Below are 15979 nucleotides of genomic sequence, written 5' to 3'. Positions count from 1 at the left end.
AGAGGATAGAAATTGGTTTAAAAATCACATTGAAAAGAAAGCCGTCTTACCAATTAGCAAATCCTAATATCGTGTCGGCCAGGTTAAATGCAGTTTACTTAAATTTAATGATTTTTTCACTAGATGGCGTTACATAAGTCGGTAAAACAGATTAAGGCTTTTGCGTCAAGTTGCAGATGTAAACTGTTGACGCTAGACGGATTTAACATGAAATGTGCTGATTCTCCTTTCTTGATATTGAACATTTAAAGAATAGAATACAAATAATTGGTGTTTAGCCAAGCTTAGAATTTTATGTGAGGTTGTGTCAGGGATTATACAGGTGGGCGTCGGTAAAACAGTCGCCCCGGTCCGGTGGACCGACAGTCGACACGCAAGCCATACAGGTAGGTTAACATTTACGGTCTGTCGCATTTCGTGGTCCCGTGCGAACTGTCGCGGCCCTTACGTTCTAATATCGCGAAATGCCCGAAGTTTTGTGACCTGTGAACCGGTGTTTGTGATCACAAGTGTCTATACTAAGTGTGTGTGATATGACGAGCTCCAGTGCTGGCGCCTGATCGAGAAGCAGATCATAACGGTAAATATTTAGTTGGCTATGACCTGCCTCTGTTTACAGTCAGTCAGGTGACTGAAACTATCGTGTGTACATAATCTGGCTTAAATCCCTTACAAAGATATAGTTCTAGTTTATTTTAAGCGTTGGAATGCAATCCACGTAGCGTTGTTTACTCAGAGATTTTAACACCTTAACATGTTGTACCGCTTAGTCAACAGTTTCCATAGAAATGTGTGATTTGACGTGTTATATTGTGCGGGCGACATGAAATTTACCGTTGCTAAGAGAGGATTGAGGAATTTGTCTTATCTCGGTGCTTTATCCGCCTAAGAATCTTATTAGACTTTTAATAGATAATTCCATATATATAAAAGTACCCACATTTATTTCATAAGAGCATAATAACACTCTTGGGAAGGAATGAAAAGTGCATCGCTAATAAGCACGTTTACGTATTGGAACACTCTACACTCTATTCATTATATTATATCATCAACATCTATTGCTTTAATTGGTAATGTATTTGATTTTTTTTTTTTATATTAAAGCATAATATTTTAAATTCAAAACAATTGGAACAATTTGAATTTAGCCTCATCAGGAGAGGGATATAAGGAAAAATAATTGAAAAATAGTTTTCCAAGATTAAAATCTTTTTTTTACCAAATTGCTCACGATAAAGATATATTAAAAATGCTCTACAGGAAAACTGCTAATTATAAATAATAAAGGTTCACATAGTAAGTTGCCCTAATGTCCCGGTCTTGGCGGTTTTCCCACATAGTGAGTAGGCTAGTCACAATCGAGATCTGCTATGGTCAAAATCAGTTGGAATGAGTATTTTTATTATTGCCAGAACGAAAGATATGGGAAAAATTTATTCTCATAGATTGTTTGAAATGATAATGTAATATGAAACTGACCGCGAAGACAATCGATTACAAAGTACCTTGTCGTTGTAACTTAAGAGCATCATAATCCTTACTTAGAGCCGATACACAAAACCAGTCATTAGTTAGCTATAAGCAAATCTTACGATAATAGGTAATGTACACACGGCCTTCTCGTGTAAGGAATAAACAATACAAATTGCTTTTCACAATTCCCATAGAAAGTTACAAGCACTATTGAACGAATCGAGTAATATTGACGTAAGAAACGATGAGATATTGCAAATATATGTATGTACATATAGTATGTGATATTCAAATGTGGATTCGAGCACGCTTCGGCACGAATTTGGCCAGCACACACCGGGATAAGTACCCACACACGGTGTGAAATAGTAGCATGCCTATGGCCCACATCTTTTACCTCACTCTTCTTACTCCACTCCTTTTTTCCTATCGTCAATTCTCTCCTTATTTTTTAACGCAACGCATTTTTCAATATAACCTTTTCAAATATTCCTGGCTGGTGGTAGTCTCTTACCTTCAGACAAATAAACAAATCGGCTACCCGCTATGACATATAAAATATTAAACATCCAGGTACTGTCCCTTCGTTTCTTTTTTAAACTTATGAGTATATTATAAGGAATGAGCTACATAATATGCAGTTCCAACAGCTATCAACAGCTAATATATCTAGATGTAAAAAAATAATAAAAATTTACTGTGTTGTACACAAAAATAAACGAAAATATAAATTTTTGGTACTTTAACAGTACCATATGCAAAGTTAAGTCTAGAATTCTATAACTGCTCTCAATTCCCAATCCTTGTATGGAATCGGTTGATTTGGAATATTCGAAATACCTGTTTGACATTCTGCATCATTACCTACCTATGTAATATACACATACATGTCTATCCCCCATACTGCTAAAATCTTGAAACGAAAGGCTCGAACGCGAAAGGCGAAGTGTAAAATTCATCATCATCATCATCATCATCAGCCCATATATAGCATACAGCCCACTGCTGGGACACGGGCCTCCTATGAGGAAGTGTAAAATTGTTTGTATTAAATTGATTAAAATATTACTTCACAATGGGAGGTTATAATGAGATTATTAAACCTATTTTTCATCAATATTGTATCAGGTTCGTAGTTGCTTTGAAATAAAATCCCATTAAAAACATGACTGCGTATTATACAGGTACTATAAATAGCTAGCTTTCTGCCAGCGGCTTTGCCCGCATAGTCAAAGGAAATGAAATAGAAATGAGATATTTCACGGTTAAAAGGCACTCTCTAGAGTCTAGCTTCTTTACATCTCCTAGACACAAAAATTATATATAATAAAACGCCCCGTTTTGACGTGAATGAAGGACAAACAACCAACTTTCGCATTTATAATACTATGACTTTAACCATATACATTGCGTAGAACCGTTACCAAATAAATAAGTTTGAATGAATTCGTTTCCTTGTAGGTCCGAGAATGTGGAGCAAGTGAAAGTATTAATTAATATTAATTACTGCTCTGAACTCGACAAATCTTAGCATTGCATTTAACGCTGTTACTATTAGTTTAAATACACATAAAAGTTTTGGGTTTTTAAAAGAAATCCTGATATGAAATCATATAAGCATAGAAATGCACAAGTCAAATCACTTTTTTATATGATTGACATCGTTAATATAAATATTGGTTAATTAAACGTTTATTATTCTAATAAAAATTACAGCCTTTCGTCAAAATATAGTTCGCTTTGCTGACGATCTCTATGATTTCAATTGATTCTATATAAAAGACTTCAACGGCATCAAATCACCAAAAAATTTATATTTATACATGAACGAAATTAAGAATATAAAATTATATTTCTTAAAATATAAAATGATAAATGATGAAGTGGTAAGCCACTTAACTTTAAGTAGTGCATCGAAACCTATAAACAACGTGGCATATTGTTTATGAGCAGATAGAAATAAACTCAGACGTCGTTCTTAATGTACGTGCTAACTTGCATATGCATACACTCATCAATGTCTAACAATACATACATAATGAAGCATACATTGCAATGGGAATATGAAATGGATTCGATCGACGACACGACTTTCACTGCAATCGTGCGTTGTCGCGCGTGAGGTCAAAACGGACAAATCGATTCGAGACACGTTGGTGAGCATTGTCGGAATATTTATGTGTAAAAAATGTAATGTAAGCACAGCAATTCAATCTGATTTACTTACGGAAGGTTTTATAGGATATATGCATTATTGATGATATACGGTTAAAGACCAACAACAATAATTACTTTTACTGTCCTTTGCTCTCTTTAAAGTAACGTATGATTCACAAAATCCTACTTTTAACACAATTTACACATATTATTGTAGCATAATCATGCCATCTCTGCCATTTGCAATATAATAATATCATAATACATCGTAGTTAATTTAATTTTATTTTATGTATCATTTAAAACAAGTTTACTTTCGTAATGAAAGTATTTCGTAACGCATGTGACATGCGATCGAAACGCGTAGATTGACAAAGAAAGTTTTGTTTACTCCCTCTTAATATGTATAGTCTCGACGCTATATTTGTGAGCTGCTCGGTTCACTTTCTTTCTTAATGTCTACCTATCTATTAGTGCCCTTTAGTTTTGGGTAACATAACTTCAGTAGACGAATATGTAAATCAAGAAAGAAATAAATAAATAAATTTATTGTGTATAAAATGAACAGCAAAAAAAGAAAAAAAAAGCAGAACAGAAATTCACGTCTTATAATTCTGTTTCATTTCAAAAAACACAACAGCAAAGTTCAGGTTTTGTAAAGACAAAGTCACATACAAGTAAAGATCATAAAATAGCCTTTAAAACTAGGATCAATGTGAAATATTTAATCAACTGTCATCAGTGTATGTAATGACACTATCACATTGTATGCTCACACCTGACTCGCTCAGTTGCAAGCACACGTTACGGCGACAATTAGCTGTGTCAACATCGTATGACGAAACGATACATTTTTTATGTAGCTTTGTATCCATCGAACACGATTCTAGCTCAAACCTCTTTTGATACATGGACTCTTTTTCTGCAATGTGTTAATCATTATAATGCACAACTTGGTTTTCGTTTCTATGCCGGCTTTAAGTGCTTATCATAACTGACTCATTTAGTAAACTGTTAATATTTTCTTGAATACAGGTTACATTTCATATTTCTACTAATTAAATTTATTCTTTTACTAATATTATAAATGCGCAAGTTTGAGGATGGATGCATTAATGTATGTTTACTTACTCCTTCCCACGAAAACCATTGAACGGATTTTATTGAACTTTGGCAAACAAATGAGCCATACCAGTAATTGATATCTTAATATATAAAAATCCAGTGTCAATATTTTTAAATATTACTCAGTCACAGCAACGCGTGGCCGGGTATGCTAGTGATACTATAATTATACGATGGTGCGATGTCAGAACATCATATTATTCTCTATGTGGACATGTATCCTATACCTACATTATTTCACGCTATATCAATACCAATTCCAGTTCCTATAAAGGGTGTTCTAGATGTTTAATAAGTACGGTTTCTATCGATTAACATGGACGTGTCTTCAGCAGTACGGCTTCATATAATGTGATGCAAACGCTATCAGCAACTATGTTGAACAATAAAATTATATGAGGAAATAAGGTAAATATCGATTGTTGATTTATTATTACAGCTTGATTAACGTATTAGTTTGATAATGGCTATTACGCTACAGTGTGTAGTTACAGGAAATTATAGCATGATGAAAGTGCTGCTTGTAGCATTATTTGTTCATATTTTTTTTGTTGAATTATTTGTAATATTTAAATATTTATAAAAAAATAACATAAGTACTCATTTGTTTAGCATCAAACATTATGTAGTTGGTATGATATGTAGGTATTCCGAACATTGGATTAATTTTCGAAGATAATAGAGTTTTATTTGGTAAAGTACTTTGTAAATATACAACTATTACGACATCTGTTAAAAATAATAATCACTTACTACATTGACTCGAAGTTTACGCTTTGCACAGCACACAAGTATTATTTTAATGACGCATTGTTACAAAATATTCCATCGTGTTGAAAATAAATCTATTGGATTTATCGTAGTTCCTAGAATACCTGCGTTATACCTTATTTTGTTATTCAGTTATTTGTATTAGAACTGTAAGTAGTTGCTAATAATATTGCGGAATTATTTTATCTATTTACACATACACATGTATATTATATATTTTTTCCTTTTTCGTAATCTGAATATATTTTTACCTGAAATAGTAACATTCATTGATTTCCCCCTTCAATTGTGCTCTGTGTTAAGGAAATTTTAGATTAATTCTAGTTTTACCCAACTCCTCCAAAACGGCTGGACCGATTCTTATGAAATATTTTGTGCACATTGGGTATGTCTGAGAATCGGTCTGTTTGTCTGTCTGTCTGTCTGGAAAACATTTTTCATACCCCTAAATGATAAGAATAAGGCAGAACAGTGTTTGCCGGGTCAGCTAGTATTTTATTATTCTTAACCTCTTACTTTAAAAAATTAGACTTCTCTTCGACAATTAATTATTAAGTTTAAAGATTTATTTAGGTATGTATTTCGTTAGATCTATAACTAATTTCAAAAAAGAAGAAAAATTAATTTATACTATATACATCTTATTACGAACCATACATAATATAATACTAGTTATGAACACACATTTTCACACGTTCTTGAAATTATATACTGATAACTATTATTTCATTATGTTATTCCGTTAACAATGGCAATTGTAACATTATTGTTTATTATGTGTAATGAAATTGACGAAACCATATTGTATATTTTATTATAATTATAAAGTAATTAAATTCGAGGGAATTTATGGACGGAAATTCTAAGTCCAACCAAAAACAGTCGCTGTCTGTAACGTTTTAGAACTGTAAAGGTTGTTAAAGTAAATAATAAATTCCCTTCTAAGCTTTTAATTTGTAAATATAGATTGGAAAGTTTCAAATAAGGATATATTCTCCGATTCAACTATGTTTCGGGTTCCACAATTCTCAGAATATTGCATACTATAATAAAACTCCCAAATATGTTTGTAATGTCACAGCATTACGTATGGCATTTTTAGAGTTTTAAAAATAAAGTAAATAATTGAATTACCAACAACAGTAACGTGTCTATTCAACCACGAACCGCAGGTCATGGCTCGTGCCCGCACTCGCGCCCGTAAACAATGCTAACAGAAATATTTGTATTGTTAAATAGCTGCTTGTTTCATGTAGGTCAATAGACTACGCTTCTGCATTTGAAACAGTAAAGATTGGAAGTCGTGAAATAGTCGTATATATAAAAGAAATAGAAATAACAGCTGAAGTGTGTAAAATTGCCTTAGTTAGAAAACTGTTTTTTGTGCTTATTAATTGTTTTGAATTTAGAAGAAACTAGCAAACCCGGCAACTCCGTTTCGCCACCAGACGGTTGTATGTGAAAAATGATTTTCCCGCTTTACTGTTGAAATTTATCCTGAATTTTCTTTGCTATAAACCTCACTGAGCCGGAGACCTTTCAAATGAATGCAAAACCGTGGAAATCGGTTCGTGCGTTCTGGGTTATAGCGTCAGGAAGGAAAACCCGACTTATTTTAATATAGTAGATAATGGAAGCGATACATTGGATTGCGATCTTTCTACACGTACAAAAGGAAATGTGTAAAAGGTAAAGAAGAAAATATGTAATTGAATATTAATAATTTGAAGTCAGTTTAAAACCTTTTTGTAAACAATTAATAAGCATTCGATGGAAATTATTTTGTGTGGATTGTTCAATTCATGAAGAAAAAATAAGAAGATATAGTTATAATATTTCTATTTTCGGTTTATCTTATAATTAATTAGGTTTATCTCTGAACTACTCAAAGTGTGTAGTTACAGATATTTTTGTAATAAACTTGTATAAAAGAAATTAGTAATATGATACTATACTAACGAGATAACGCGATGGTACGTAGATTTATGTAGATAAATTTGTTATTTCATCTCACGAGAACTCCCATCGTTACTCTGGGTCCGGAACAAATAAGCGTAATCTTTTTTGCTTTTTTAATTATTGTGGATATACCTTAGCTGTTTTCCCACCCGCTCGATAGATTTAAAATAACGTTTTATATATATTAATAATTCCATAGTTGTCGAATGTATGCTTATTTATATCTATGGTTTCTTTATTTATACGTATATAGTACTAGCTGCGCCTCGCTCTTTTACCCGCGTAAGTCCGTATCCCGTAGGAATACTTTCAAAGGATTCCCGTAGGGATAAAAAGTTGCGTATGTGTTATTCCAGTTGTCCAGCTGTCTACGTACCAAATTTAATTGCAATCGGTTCAGTAGTTATTGCATGAAAGAGCAACAAACACACACACACATCCTTACAGACTTTCGCATTCATAATATTAGTAGGATATAGTAGGATGTAGAAAAATATTTATATTTCTATAAAAATCCTCTCTTAAGATAGTTCTGGCAATTTTTTCTTCACAATCTACGCCCATAGTTGTGCTCATAATTTGTTCGAGATATTATCTACACAAAAACGCAGTTAAAAGCTAGTGTATATTCCTACTACATACATATATACCTACTATGATAATCTTTAGTCTATCACAAACTTATTGAATATGTTTTAAAAACCGGATCCCCATTGGATTGATGTCACTCAAAATTCTCAAACTGTTACCAACATTATTATCGCTACATTCGGCTAAAAGTTTACCACAGAATATATTCATCCGAATAATTATTTATCGATAGCTGAAATAATTACTTTATAATTACATAACATTTCAAGACTCTAAATACTTCCGGCATTCCTAGTAGGTATTAGTCCTAGTAGGTAAGTGTCGTAGGCGTAATAATGCAGCTCAATATAGTTGGTACTATGTATCAAGAAGCATGCCGGGTTTATTGAATAAAAGAAATGAATTAGGCTAATAACAGGCGCATCACATGAAATTTACACTAATTTGCCTTTGATAAGGTTGAAAATCGGGATTTAATTTCGCAATATAAATTAAGGAAGTAAAATTATATTTTTATTTTATCCATTTATTGTTGACATATTATCTATGAGCGTTAAACCGGATCTTCTTACCGTACAATTTTAATTTCTTCACTAATAAGTTATCTTGCTTTACAATGCCGTTATCTCGCCGTCAGTGCTAAAACTTGTTACACTTCGTAAACATCTAGTTATAAGTTTTTGATCACTATAATGATATATGAACATTTTTAGCACACATTTATTAGCTTCACCTGTATGTTTGTATGTAACCGACTCCTTTAGACTAAATATTGACATACTTTAGACTGACTGATTTAATTCAAACTTTGTACACTTATTAAATCGTAGTAATGATCGGTGACAATACAATAATTTAATGAGAATATATTGTAATTTTCTTACGTTTACTTTGTATAAGAGCAAGTGAGGCAATTTAGTTGACTCTATCATTAAAGCGTGTTTTTAGTTTCTGAGAATGTTATGTTATCTGTGGTTTCTGTTTATTATAATAAATTCAACATTTTAGTTTGCTCGATATGTAAGAATGAAATCAAAAATCAGTGACAATGGCCTAAATCTTTGTATAGACAGTGGCCTCTATTTTACAATCGTGTGACTATTAATAAATGAATAACTTTTTATTTTTTGATACATAGCAACACAATGATTTCAAAATTTTGTTTCTTAATAATGAGCCAAGTATTATATTCTATATAAGTATTCCTCATTTTGAAAGTTAGATCTGTCGATTCATTTATACAAATGACCGATTGTCGCCGTTACATAGCGGCGCGATTCAAGTTGTCAAATATGGAACACGCTCGACGTCCGTTTCGCCTCGTCTCTGTTTGAGTAATACCGGTTATCTACTACCGGCTGCTGTGTCAACGGAATGCATTGGTATTATACGATATTAACACATGCGATCACGAATTGTACTCTGAAAATAGTGTTGGCATATATGAAGAGGCGGTCTGACATCTTTTTTACAAATGTAGTTTTTTCCAAGTAAATAACAAAATACATTTAGCAGCTCCAGGTTATACTGCCTTTGAACAGCAGAAATGTTAAATTATAATATGCTTATTGTAACGGCCAAAATATTGCCGAATAAAACTAGAGATTAAGATTTCATACATTAAAAGCAGTAAATGCTGGCAATACTACTTAAAAGAAGTAAAATTAATGGGTATTTTATTTAACTGTATCATTATGATCTGGACGCTTCTATTATAACCACACTTTCAGCAAAATGACAAAACGTAAAAGTGAAACCCATTATATTCCCATCGGTGTTATGTCGGCGAGTGGCCGAGTTACGCTGGGGTCAAATGAAACGTGAACGCCCCTCGAGATGAACGGCCGCATTCAAAGGCTTTCCGGTGTTTAGTTCCGCTGTAATGATGCCGTATTCTGTCAATCTGTGAGCGTTACTGAGCACGATCTGAATTCTAATTTCTATTTGTATTTGGGCGGATTATGGAATCATCTGGCGTGACGTGGGGCAAGTCTAACGACAGTGTAGTACCATTTATATTCAAAATACTTAAATGCTCGATAGATCGAATTTTGAATTCGCACTTACGTCAAAAACGAAAAAAATTAAAAATATTTATTAATCAATGCATTATATGTGGTCACTATTTTTTATTCCTAAAACAAGCACGTGTTCTGTTTAATCCCGAGTTATCCCAAAAAAATTACCACATAAATTTTTAGGGTAAATACAGTAATAAAAAATACAATAATATAAAATTATTTCCATTATTGAAAATCATATTCATATAATCCGTGAATGACTTACACTCTTGTAAAGGTACATCAATCCTTCATTGTTCTGTAAATAGCCGTCTTCATGCAGCATTGTTTGGAGTTAAAAGCAAAGGAAATTCGCAATGTTTATGAACAATTCAACAGAAACACAATCGGGCTATTTACACCTGCGTACGAGACGTTTGCATGCACGCTTTTAAACTACGAAACGAAACTTGCGTTCATTTGTTTTTATTAAATGAATTAATACTGAACATGAATAATTGCATTACGGCTGAAATTGATAGTTTTTGAGTATGTGGTATTTAATTTTGGGATGTATTTTTTACGTTACGGTTTTCCTTTTTTTTTTTTTTTTTTTTTTTTTTATGTCATTAAGCGGGCAGCCGAGCTGGTGGTTCGCCCGATGGCAAGCGACCACCACCGCCCATAAACATTCGCAAAGGTAGTACCTCTGTGAATGCGCTGCCCGCTTTTATGGGGTAAGGGAAAAGGAAAGGATTAACGACTGGAAAGAAGGAATGGACTAGGACGGGTGAGGAAAAGGAAACGGGCCTCCGGCTCCCCCACTCACCGTACGAAACACAGTGGCATGCCACTATTTCACGCCGGTTTTCTGTGGGGGTGTGGTACTTCCCCGGTGCGAGCTGGCCAAATTCGTGCCGAAGCGTGCTCGACTCCCACAATAGAATTTCCTTTAGAAAGTTAATTGATTATTGTTAGTTATTTAGTATTTTTATAATAACAACTCGATCAGTATTCATGTGTGGAATTGTTTGTGTAGTATTGATTTTAACGTATGAGGTACACAAAGTTGTATAAAACCTTATGGCCCCCAAAAAGTCATGGTAGTATTTTATGAGTGCCAAGTGTCAAATATAGCATAGTTGGCAAATAAGCTGGTGAGGCGATTGAGGGTAAAGGATCAGCACCGCCCTTTAATTTTCGAAGGGGCCTTACCTCTCTCAAATGGACTGTCAACTTTGAGGAACAAAAGGAAAATAAAAGGATTCATGAGACGAATATAAGAGGAGACTGGGTAGAGTAAGGAAACGGACAATTGGCCTTGTTGTCTTCTATTACCAGCAGGATTGTGATGATATTCAATGAAAACAAAAAAAAAAAAATAGTAAATCCTGTTATTTCGATAATTCTTAATATAAATAATTGCTATATCAGTATTACTATCTAAAATAAACCTTGAATATTTTAGTAACAGTCTACCTTGAAGTATAATTTACTCGAATGAAATTTATTATATGAGGCATTACAGAATATTAATCCAAACACGTCTGCATATTATTAGTTGCGACTTAACGTGCAGGAAGGCGGACATCATCATATATAGTAAAAACATATTACACAATCAAGCCGCAAGAAGAAATGATGTAATGTTGTTAAGAATAACGATTTAAATCGGCGAAGACATCAGAACGCAGGTTATAGAAATTATTATCTATTGAATTTATTTTCTACAAATATAAACCTTTAATTAAAATTAATATTCCAGCAGTATTTAAAAAAGTCCAAAACGGAGAAATTGCGACAACTGCGTCAATATCCGATAGCTAATATGGAGCTTATTAGCGAGTGCTAACGCAACTTTGTTAGTTAATATTAAGAAACCGGTGATTTTCTAAATATCTCTTACTGAAACACTTCTCAAAATCGACTTGTCTTATACTTAGTAATTATATACTACCGGGTCAGACATCAGCACTTTCGGCAGACTAGAATAGACATGTTTTATGAGAGCAATGTTGGGTGATAGGAATGCAAATGATCACAGACGTCTAATGGCAAAAGGAAAAAATAAGAAAGAAGAATGAGTGAAAAAGTCTGGTTAGGATTGATTGGCTTTTAATATTTGAGGATTTTTGTCATTTTGCCTCTTGTATTGAGCGATTTGTGGTCATATTATTTACGTTCTAATATAAAACTATAATTAGTTTTTATCTAATTCCTACTAATATTATAAATGCGAAAGTTTATAAGGATGTGTGTGTGTTTGTTGCTCTTTCACGCAAAAACTACTGAACCGATTGCAATTAAATTTGGTACGTAGACAGATGGACAACTGGAATAACATATAGGCAACTTTTTATCCCGATACTCCTACGAGATCCCGACTTACGCGGGTGAAACCGCGGGGCGCAGCTAGTATACTATAATAGTATTGTATTATCATCTCTAATTGTAGTTGTAGTATCTCTAGTTTGCTGACAAATTAAAACAATGTAATCTGTTGACTGTAACAAAGTTTTTCCCAATCAATATTAAAAATACCAATATATATTTATGACACCTACATCTAAGATAGAAATACGGATTGGATGATACTGATATATTATGTTATCTGTGCCGATACGGACTGTTGTTCAAAAACACATGCAAATCTTTCAATGGAATGACGCGATAATTTTATAAATCTATAAGTATAATGCTAAAAGTTATCTGAGAGCAAATATTTGCAAAGAAATGCTCTCGTCATCTTTGTAGCAAAAACTGGGCAAGACGAGAATGATTCAGGTCTCTCTCGCCGTGTTAGATTAATTAATAATTGCAAATAATGGTTGTAATGATAAATGATCGCTGTATAATGGCTCGCTGGTATGCGTGGCGCGATGTAATTGACTTTGACAAATGCTTTGTATTATATCCGTAGACTATTTGCCGCGTATTTTGTTAATCACATACTTTTATTGATGAAAAATATTGTGTCTATGTCTTTTGTGATTTAATAAACTAACAAATTGACGCGTAAATAGCTACTGTGACCTGGTTTAACAATCTTTAAGTTGTTGATTATTTTTTCCCTCGTATCTTTGTAGTCTGTAATGATGTTGATCATTAAATGAATATTAGTTATGTACCTAGTAAGATAATACATTAATATGGTGGGTAGGTGTAAGTTTATTAAATAACACGTCTTTGTTTTAATATTTAATTTGGATTAAATACCTAAATCTGAATTGTGTTGTATTTTATTCCAGGTCGAAACGGTGACCACATGTCGGCTACATCATGGTGATCGTTACCAGAGTAAGTAAAGTCAAATTACAATAATAAAATACATCGTGAAATACATATAATTCCTTATAACAATTAAAATTAGCATCGGTACAATAATTTAAGTTTAAACGCTTTGTTATGTAAAATCATTGAGAATTTAAATAGGTTTTGAGACGGTTTACAGTTTACACAAAAGTTTTGAGTGTCATTATTACTAATAGATCAATGTATAAAATTAAAATGTTCGTTTCGTCGCATGAAAGTAAAAAAGCTATCCCACGCGAATCGTACACAATATTTCAAGAGCAAAGTTCAAGGTTTTATACAAACTGACTTGCCTTGAATTAGTGTGCCTCACAATGATTCCAACTGGACGCAATTATAAGTGCATAAGGATAGGTACACTTGGAGAATATGAATCATTAATATATATTAACGACGGGTTTGTGAATGGATATTTTATTTTCATATAGGTACCACTAAGTAATGTGTTTGACGATAGTTATTTGTTTATTTATTAATTGATTTTACCATAATATTCGGATAACATGGATTTAGGCAAAATGGTTGTATAACGTAGGTTTAGAGAATTAAGTAAGGCTTAAAATTGTTGTAACCATTTAAGCATCAGTTTGCTAGGGATTTAAGCGTGTAATGAGAAATTATATTTTTAGTGAATTATAAATTAGTAACGGTCCGAGGAGTGTTTATGGAACGAATTACAGAATTGAAATAACCAGATACTAAAAAATAACGTATATGTATACTCTATCCATTTATATTCAACGTAAAGTATGTGTAACAATTACTAAAATATATTAATTACATATTTGTACACACTTTTGGAACCGAGTGAAAACGTGCCACTTCTAAATTGGGTCTTTCAAACGTAGCGGCCGCGGCGCTGCAAGCGGACGGACAGGATTAGGCTATGAAACACGCGTGCGAATTTCTTGGTACGCGATATAAGCACGATTGTGTTATAACTACGTGACTGTGAACTACTTGGTTGCTTGTTTTGTATACCAAATGACTGGATTAATTCGTTTGACCATTCTTTTACACTTAACATTGAAGGAAATTTGTATTTTTGCACGTTTGTAAAGTTTTCACACAAAAACTGCTGCACCGATTGCACCATTCCTTTCACCATTGGAAAGCTGCAACTGCACTGAGTGACATATGCTAAAAAGAGGTATACGTGTACAACGGGCGAAGCCGGGGCGAACAGCTAGGGAATTATAATTTACAATGGTTTAATGTCTAAAATATAATTATATTTATTAAGGAGCTAAAAAATGACATAATTAATCAGTAATGAGATTTGTATATCTCAAATACCTATAGCATAAAATTTTACACCTTTTCTATATTTATCTATAACCTACTAATGTACATAATAAACCACATTACACGAGCTAAAATCCATTTAGGAGGATTAATAAGCAGAAAAAAATAATTATGAAATACGCTGTCGTTTCTTCTTTTCTTAGAACCGCGCTCTTAAAGCCGTAATTGTGAATTACATCGGAGTATAGCGGGTTCCGATCTGTGCGTTTGGCAACACATTCCGACCATTTCTTCAAAACTAGCACCTGCCAGGTCATTCACCTTTCACATACATGTGCGCATATGATATATAGTCAGTTGGCTTTATTGTTTTTCGCTTTTCTATGCTACAAAATGTGTGTTAAGTCGTTGTTGCGTGTGACGATTCTTAACGTTCAGTGTTTGCTCTTTGAAATTACATGAAAGCTGTAGTGAAGTCAGAAGTTTCTCATTTTATCTGTACCTACTGACTATCTGACGCCCGATTTTTTTGGTTTATAGGGCAACAATGCTCTGTTCGTTCGTACATACGTTGTGAACAAATGATTGCAAAGAAAGGTAAAAAAATTATTAGATCAAGCATACAAAGTTCTCGTTTATACATAAGTTACAAAACAAATTACATTACTGCGTTAGCAACATAATGCCTAGATAGACTCGTACCTTGTATCGTGGGAATCGATACCAAAAAAAAGCAAAAACAGAAATGGATGTAAATGAAATATCATACATATAAATTTAGTTTCAGTTATAGGAATATTTTACTATTTATTTAATTTTCTTGATTGAATGTAAGATAAGAATTTCTGTTGGGAGTCTTGTATTTTATTATGTTAACGCAGGTATTTTGAAAATTGATAAAAATACTTTCTAAAATAGAAAAATACACGAAGTCGTGTTTAGAAAGTGGTTATTCTATGTGATTTCTTTAACCGGTATCCATAGTTAACAATTTTATATACTATAATTAAATAATACCCACATGAAAATTAAATAAATATAGAAATAACCGTTGTACAAACAATTATGTAATCAAGTATTATTGAAATAACCAATCGTTATTGCAGTGTTTGTTACTTTGATTGATCCATTGATTGAGTTGGAGAACGTTTCAGTCAAGTTCTTTATTAAAGATGGCTGACGTAGAACCTTATACAAATAAGAATTTAACTCAAATGAATTAGTGGAATATAATAAAATATATGAGCAAAGTAGCGGGTAAAAACAGATAATTTTTACTTTATCTATTCCTTGAGTTTTAGTTGAATATTAAAAAAAAGTAATACACATTACACAGATAATTA

General features: G+C 32.8%; 1 protein-coding gene across 1 annotated transcript in view; it reads left to right on the top strand.

Annotated features, from left to right (window-relative positions):
• The first annotated feature begins 231 nt into the window (after window positions 1–231).
• Window positions 232–15979, top strand: part of LOC119828411 (myosin-VIIa) — a 29923-nt gene continuing 14175 nt past the window's right edge. Inside the window, exons 1-2 of the mRNA XM_038350553.1 lie at window positions 232–580; window positions 13328–13376. Coding sequence (XP_038206481.1) covers window positions 13359–13376 — 18 coding nt within the window. The 5' untranslated portion in view covers window positions 232–580; window positions 13328–13358. The remainder of the gene's footprint in view (window positions 581–13327; window positions 13377–15979) is intronic.

Source organism: Zerene cesonia, chromosome 1, assembly GCF_012273895.1.
Source record: "Zerene cesonia ecotype Mississippi chromosome 1, Zerene_cesonia_1.1, whole genome shotgun sequence".
Classification (NCBI taxonomy): domain Eukaryota; kingdom Metazoa; phylum Arthropoda; class Insecta; order Lepidoptera; family Pieridae; genus Zerene; species Zerene cesonia.
The sequence above is the reverse complement of the archived record's forward strand: the minus strand, read 5'-3'. Positions and strand labels throughout refer to the sequence as shown.